The sequence below is a fragment of the Mandrillus leucophaeus genome, unplaced genomic scaffold (genome assembly GCF_000951045.1).
Source record: "Mandrillus leucophaeus isolate KB7577 unplaced genomic scaffold, Mleu.le_1.0 Scaffold9, whole genome shotgun sequence".
Lineage (NCBI taxonomy): Eukaryota > Metazoa > Chordata > Mammalia > Primates > Cercopithecidae > Mandrillus > Mandrillus leucophaeus.
Window position 1 is genome coordinate 3,395,995 of NW_012109807.1, and position 7,442 is coordinate 3,403,436.

Here is a 7,442-nt window from a genome sequence, read left to right on the forward strand (position 1 = left end):
ATATACTGTATATAAAATAAATAATAAACAACATATTTATCATATAAATATATATTTATTAATATATTATTCATTTCTAAAGAATATATAAATAACATTTTTATATATACACTCTAACTTTCTTTTAATTAATGTTCATGTAATTATATCTTATTAATCTACCTATACCATTATACTCAAAGCATTTTTATTATAAGAGGATTAAATTTCTTGTTCAGATAAGCTTGCAAAAGACAATGTGCTGAGAATGCAAGACAATGACCAAGATTTCACTAACTTTGAAGACAGCAAATTAGCTGAATCTGATTTTGATCAAGTCAGATCTGATAAAGGGCTTACTGAAGATGATTTTAAATAAATTTATAAAAGTTTATTCTAATAATCTCTGTCTTTTAATTATTGTGTTTAGATATTTTACACTTAATGTAATTATTATGATGTTTGGATTTACGTCTACCTTTTTGTTATTTGATTTCTATTTATTTTCTTAGTTTTTGTTCCTCTTTTTCTTTTCCCTCCTTTTGGATTATTTAAACATTTTGATTATTCCATCAAAACATTTTTATTATGGAAAGAACACTCAACATAAGGCCTATCACCTTAATTTTACATGTACAATACATTATTGTTGACTATAGGCATAATGTGGTGCAGCAGACATCTACTGCTTACTCATTTCACGTATCTGATATTTTGTGTCTATTTATTAAGAGCTTCCTATTTTCCCCAGCCTCCAGCCACCATTTTAGTCTTTGATTTTATGCATTTGACTATTTTAGGTACCTCAGATAAAGGAAATGATGCAGTATTTGTCTTCCGTATCCAGCTTATTTCACATAGCATACTGTCCTCAAGGTCCGTCCATACTGTGACCCATTGTAGAAATTCCTTCTTTTTACAGGCTGAATAGTATTTCTATGTCCATCATGTTTTCACGATATTTGATGTTCTGTTTGTTCATGTTAATGGTTACTCAATGGAATAAAATATTACACACAATTTTCACATTCTACTCAGAATCAATAGTGTGCCACTTCAAGTGGGAAATAGACACCTTACCATCATCTAGGCCCGTTACCCGCCCTCCTTCATGTTGCATTACCTCTACCTGTATTGAAAATCCTATCAGAAAATGTCATAAATTTGCTTTTAACAAATTACATCCTGGATGTTTCAAATATTATGTTATACAATTCTAGATCTTGTTGAAATCTCATGTATTATGTTATTTGTGCTTCAACAGGCAATTCACCTACTGGGATGACGGCTCCAAACTAAGCCTGTGGTTTCAATTTCAGTTTTGTTTCACTGCCTTTCAGTTCTATTTGGACCTGCTTCATATTTCTACCTTTCGGCGGCCAGTCTGGAACTCAGAAAGAGATCTCTGCTATAGCTCAGTTCTCAAAGTTTATGGTATTCCCTTTAGGATCAGATTCATACATGCACAGCTTGGGAATTAGTCCAGAGGTTTATAAACCATTTTATGGGTTCAGTTTTCCAAGCTCCTTTTTGCCTGTACTTTCCTCCTCTGTGCAGTTCTCTGGCCAAAGCATTGAGGCTTTATTTACCTCATTCTGCAGTGCACTTCCTACAACTGCTTACATCCACCTAACGAAAAGGTAAGAGGATAAAGAAAGAATAAAACATCAACAGAGGTTTGCCACACCCTATTGGGACTACAGGTCCTCATATCAAGGTGGACAATTCCCCTTCCTCAGAGATTTAGGCTCTCGAGGGCCGCTAATGCCACTGTTTATGGTGGTGTCACTGCTGCTACCACAGGATTGCTTAGAGAGTGGGTAGTGAAAGAATATGAAAGGGAAAATATGGGAGGGCTAGGAAACTCTGTCTCAGTCTTCACGCCAGAACTAGAGTGCTTCTTCTGAAGCTCTTTCTGTCACCACTGATGTCTACTTCTGAGTTTCAGACTATACTGAGTCCAAGCCAGAAGAGACTGGAGACAAATTATGAGACCTTGAATTATTGTCTTCCCCAAACTGTCTGCTTCTGTTTACTTTTCAGAATACTCCAATTGAGTTTTGATGCATTTTTATCCAGACTTTACAGCTACACTAGGAAGAAGAGACAGGATGGTGTTGTTTACTCCATCTCACCTAGAATTTTAACCTAGAAATGATATAGATGTTAAATGTAGGTATTAAAACCCAAAAGGGACCCGGAAAGCTATGAGAACTACTCAGGCTATCATAGAAACGTCAGTGAGGAGTACTCTATGATGAGTGTTAGAGGGAGGGTGACCATCATCCAAGGTAGGACACTTTTTCAGAGTGAAAGAGAGTACTGTAATAATCATACTTGGACAATAGGTACACCAGGAACTAGAACATATGGGCACTTCAGAAGATGCGATAGGGAAGCAATACTCTTTTCTAATTATATTCCACTGAGTCCAATTGTTCTATTGCAATCAGTGTCCCGTACATAGAAAATTTGTTTGGGTTGTCTGCTTTGTTGTGGTTAACTGACATGTAAGAAATATAAATAGACCCCTGTCTCGAATGCTTCTTTGTTACGTTCAGTGTACCTAGCAGCCTGGAAAGAGTGTATTCTGTAAATATTAGAGCTGGCTATTTCTCCCTTTGTGTACGTGCTAACCTGAACCTCGATTTGATTTTCCATGAAGCTAAGGTCAAAACGCTGTACCTCTGGATAGCTTGGTTCTAGCATTATCTATCTTAGGATAAACTGAACAAACTGGCCAAAAGAAGCCTGAGTCTTAAATCTCAGAGCATGGCTGGCAGGAAGGCCAGGGATCCTGGCCATCAGCAAAGCACAATGGCACAGTGACAGTGTGGGCTTCTCCTCCCTGAGGCCCTGCAATGATCCTTCCCACAAGAAACTTCCTCCAAGAATAATTTATACCCTTTAACTCATCGTTAACTTTATCACTGAAATTTCCAACAAGGATGTTGCTTGGTGCCAAAGCCACAGTGGTTTTTATGATGTGGGTGCCTCTGTGAAAAAGAGCAGAAGAGTGTTTCACACAGGCCCCAAGGCGACCATGACTTTTAGCCACTCTGAACTTGGATCATATCCAGACCAGTGGGTGTGACACATTGCATGTGAATGAGTCCAGACATGGCTTTTATTTATTGTTCAGATGATAAATCATTTTATTCCTGCAGAGAACACAGAGTATAAGAGTTTGATATTCATATGTGAGTGGAACACTATTTTAACTACAGGTTAAATTCTGGTAAAGGAAACACACTTACGAGGAAAATTGACCTTGTCTATTAGAAACAGTTTCATGGCCCTGCAGCCCATCACTTCATTACTTAGGAGGACTTAAAGGGAGACCCCCAAATCGGAAGCACACAGGATCGCCAGCCTCAGCAGAAGGTTCAGGCTACAGCTCTGTTCACATTCCATTCTTGCTGCCGTTTAACCAGTGTTTATCCTTATTCCCCAGACTTAGCTGCTCTGCTGACTCTGGCCACTGCCTCTCTGCTTCGTGTGTCCCTGCAAGTCCATTCCTTGTCTCTTCATTGGCCTGATCGTTTTGGTCCAGTTGGTCGGTGCTTCCAGGGGCCCAGGGTAAGGATTTACACTTTCATACCTAACACAAAGATCTCTGGCCGACATCACGCGGAGGAACTGAAATTAACTCTACTCTTCTTTCCAAGCCTATATCCTGGCACAGGCTGCATCTGCCCCCCAAAAAAGGGATTCTTCCTCTAGTTCATCCACCCAGTGTGGGCACTTCGCATAAGGACACAGTAGAAACCAACCCCAGCCCTGTCTATTCTGGGTCCTGTTAGTCTTTACCTTTTATGCTTTCTGTGCTCCAGAGTTGGTGGCTGACCATGGAGTAAGAATTGTCTTCTTTACAGAAATTCTTTGTTTCTAAGGCCAGATGTGATGGCTGACGCCTGTAATCCCAGCACTTCAGGAGGCTGAGGCGGGCGGTTCTCCTGAGGTCAGGAGTTCGAGACCAGCCTGGCCAACATGGTGGAACCCCGTCTCTACTAAAAATACAAAAATTAGCAGGGCATGGTAGTGCATGCGTGTAATCCCAGTTACAAGGGAGGCTGAGGCTGGAGAATTGCTTGAACCCAGGGGGCGGAGGTTGCAGTGAGCCAAGAATATGCATTCCAGCCTGGGTGACAGAATGAGACTCTGTCTCAAAAAAAAAAAAAAAAAAAAAAAAATCACTCTTTAATAAAATAATATTTATTTGATTGCAAGTATACATAAAGTCATATGTACAATACATAGCATACATGAAAGTCCCTAGCCATAAGGCAGAAGTAGCTGTATTTTCTGATTCTGCTCGGACCACTGGGAAATCTTAGGGGTGTTGTGTATCGAAAGTACCCAAGGTCTAGTGAATTCACTCGCCCTCTGTCCAGTCCAGGAGATCAAAGGCTCTAAACCACAGTCTCAGAACCTTTCCACTGTCCATCAAGCTTGCTCGCTGCTGGCAGCAGACTCTGAATTTCCTATCAGCGTGAACATTCACACACAGAGATGTGAGTTCTGTCCAGCAAAATCTCTATCCCAGGGACTGGCCGGGAGGGGGCGCCAGCGCTCATTTCATCATTCCTTAGGCTGGGAGCTCCTCCCAGTGGTTTCTGTTGTACTGAGTCCTTTCCACTGAAAAATCCTAGAGGTAATTCTGAGCTGGCTCCACGTGAATCCCTGAGAGTTTTTCACAGGCATGTGATAGCGCATTTTGGTCCAGAATCTAGAATTGGGAGGAACTGATTTTAAGCCTCTCCAAGTAACTGTGGGCAAAACCCTGAGAGCTTTTTTCACAAGGTGAGGTAGAGACTCTGGCTCTTGGAAGTAACAGAACTTAATTAAAATGAGTTTCAGTGTTTGATCATCCAAGGCAAGATTCACTGCTGCTTGCAGTTCAAAGATACTGGGTCCGTTGACGTAGTTGGGGCTCAAGATAAATATTCCTCTTCTGCTTCTCTTAATAACGCTCACAATGTCTTCTGCGTACACTGGAAATAAAACATTTGATGATTTGCAATTGATATTGTTAAACCTCGAGTCAGAGAGGTCCTTGCAATGGATTCTCTTACATAAGGAGGAAGGGAGACATGTTTACTCTACCACTTACACTGTATCAGCTCTATTGCCAGTTGGAGATACGCTGCAGTGTCTAGTGACTCTCACCTTTGCTTTCCCTGCTTTGTGTTCAGTCTCCCCCAACTGACAATTCCTCTAGGAATAAAGCCAACTGGAACTAGGTAAGCTGGGATATGGGAGCCATGGAACATCCCAGGTTCCTTGGTGGGGATATCTGAGGAGGAGGAGGCCAGCAGGACAGGCTGAGATCTGAACCTCTCAGAGTGTCCAGGGCTTGGCCCAGGCCTGAGAAGTCTGCTTGACCGGTGCTGAGCGAGCTTTGTGGGAGGTAGAGTCACAGAAATCAGAGGGGCCACTAAATTGGGGTGACCGAGACAACCTTCAGCTGTGAAGCCAGCAGAGGTATCTTTGTCCTAGAAGGCCTGCCTAGGGCCCCATATCATTGTTTTCTCCTGCAGATGGATCTGTTTGATAATGGAGCACATCTCTGGAACATATAGTTTCTGTATTGTTGCCCAAGATGTTCTAACCTCATGTAATCTCCCAGATCTATATTCCAAAAGAAAGAATGACAAAAAAGACTTGGAGATTGCATTGAACTGCCCTTTTTGCATTGTAGTTTTTCTTGACATGTTGGACTTACCTCCTCCTGGAGCCACATCTCTTTCAAGCAAACACAAGGTATATCCATATTTGTTTTCTAAAACATCAGGAAATAGGCTCAGGGCCAAGTGTTCTTCAGTCAGAGATGAAGTGGCCTCACTTGGAAAAGAGCTCCATTTTGCATAGGATACAAAAGCATCGAAATCCTTTTTATCTGAAGAATAGGAAAAATTATAAAAAACATAAGTCATTTACTTTTTATTTTTTACTATCATGGTACACATACATATGCTTGAAACATATGGTAAATGAATAAGAAAAAAGATTTGGGATACTTACTAAATTGATTTTAAAAATTCATTGCAAAATCATACCACTGAGTGCTATTGATTGTTCACCCCAAATTGAATTCTGATTTATGAAGCACTTTTGCATTTTCACTGAGGTTAGATCAAACGGCTGAGGCATTCTTTGATTAAATCACATGAACTCAGGAGTTTCTCTGAGCCTTCTTTGCACCTGCAGTGTTTCTGTCTCATTAGTCACACATCAAACAGGAGTCTGCCCCATCCAACATGATGGTATCCAGTAAGCAAAGTGCTGCTAACACCCAGCACATTGTATCCAAGGAGAAATAGTACTTCCTCGGATAATTGATGGCACATACGCCGATATGTGAATCCCCGTATGTAAAATAGAGACAATCATAACTCCTGGGCAGGCTGTTTTAAGGGTTTCATGAGATAATGTACATGAATTTCTTGGTGCCTGACTCACAGGAGGTTCAAGATAAATGTCCATTCCCCTCTATTCTAGATGGAAAACTGTATGTATAGAACTTGTTACAGGATATTTTCAAGGTCTCATATGCCTCTGTTGACTGTATTATAAAACAATGATTTATATAATATGTAAAATAATACAGTCAACAGAGACATATGAGACCTTGAAAATATCCTGTATTTTCATATGCATGCTTTATAAATGCATATGATTACTGAGACTAAGGAACTAACTGGAAGAAGTAGAAAATCCCAACACTTAATTCACAGGCTTTGGAATGGGATACATCAGATTCGTATTCCAGCAGTTCCCACAATCCCTGTCAAAGTATTGTTACAAAATGGCAAACAATAGCGCTGATTGCTGGTGCTGTTTAGTAGTACACCATGTTCAAGGTGAACCTAAAAAGATGCCTCAGTGGATGGAAGTACCAGGTACCAAAAAGGAAGGTCCCAGAATCAATAGAGGAGGATGCCAAAGAGCTGAGTTTGGGAAACTAACCTGTGAAGCACCTCATTGCTCAAGTAGGAAGGACAAGAGCATGGCTGGCAGGTAGGTGCTGTGCTGTTTAAATGTGTAAAACACCATAGTTGCCTCTATTCCTTCCGTATCATGTGAAACCCCAGCAAACTAAAATTTTTCTATAACCTGGAAACTATATTTATTTAGTTATGAAATTAGAGAGTGGAGTATTAGATGATCTCTGACGTCTTCCAGAATTCAAACATTCTGCATCTCTAAAATTTTGGTTCCTCAGGACTAACTTCAAAGCAGTCATTTTGCTTAAAAATGTTAGGTTAGCCAACAGAGGGCGCTGCATCCCTGTGCTTGAAAACTGGATTCTGCCTCCAGATCTGATCACTAAAACATTGTCTTCGCAAAGTAGAAAGAGAAAGGACACAAGTAAATGTTTCCCCATTGACTGACTCTTCTACACAAGTTCCAGAATCTTAAGGTAAGTAGCATTTTAAGACATTGATTACATAATTTGCTTC

The 7,442-nt window shown here is 40.4% G+C and overlaps 1 protein-coding gene across 1 annotated transcript in view; it reads right to left on the bottom strand.

The window, feature by feature from the left end:
* Positions 1-4,178: 4,178 nt before the first annotated feature.
* IL18RAP (interleukin 18 receptor accessory protein) overlaps positions 4,179-7,442 on the bottom strand; it is a 32,140-nt gene continuing 28,876 nt past the window's right edge. Inside the window, exons 11-12 of the mRNA XM_011969574.1 lie at positions 5,705-5,878; positions 4,179-4,973 (exon numbers count right to left, since the gene is read on the bottom strand). Coding sequence (XP_011824964.1) covers positions 4,561-4,973; positions 5,705-5,878 — 587 coding nt within the window. The 3' untranslated portion in view covers positions 4,179-4,560. The remainder of the gene's footprint in view (positions 4,974-5,704; positions 5,879-7,442) is intronic.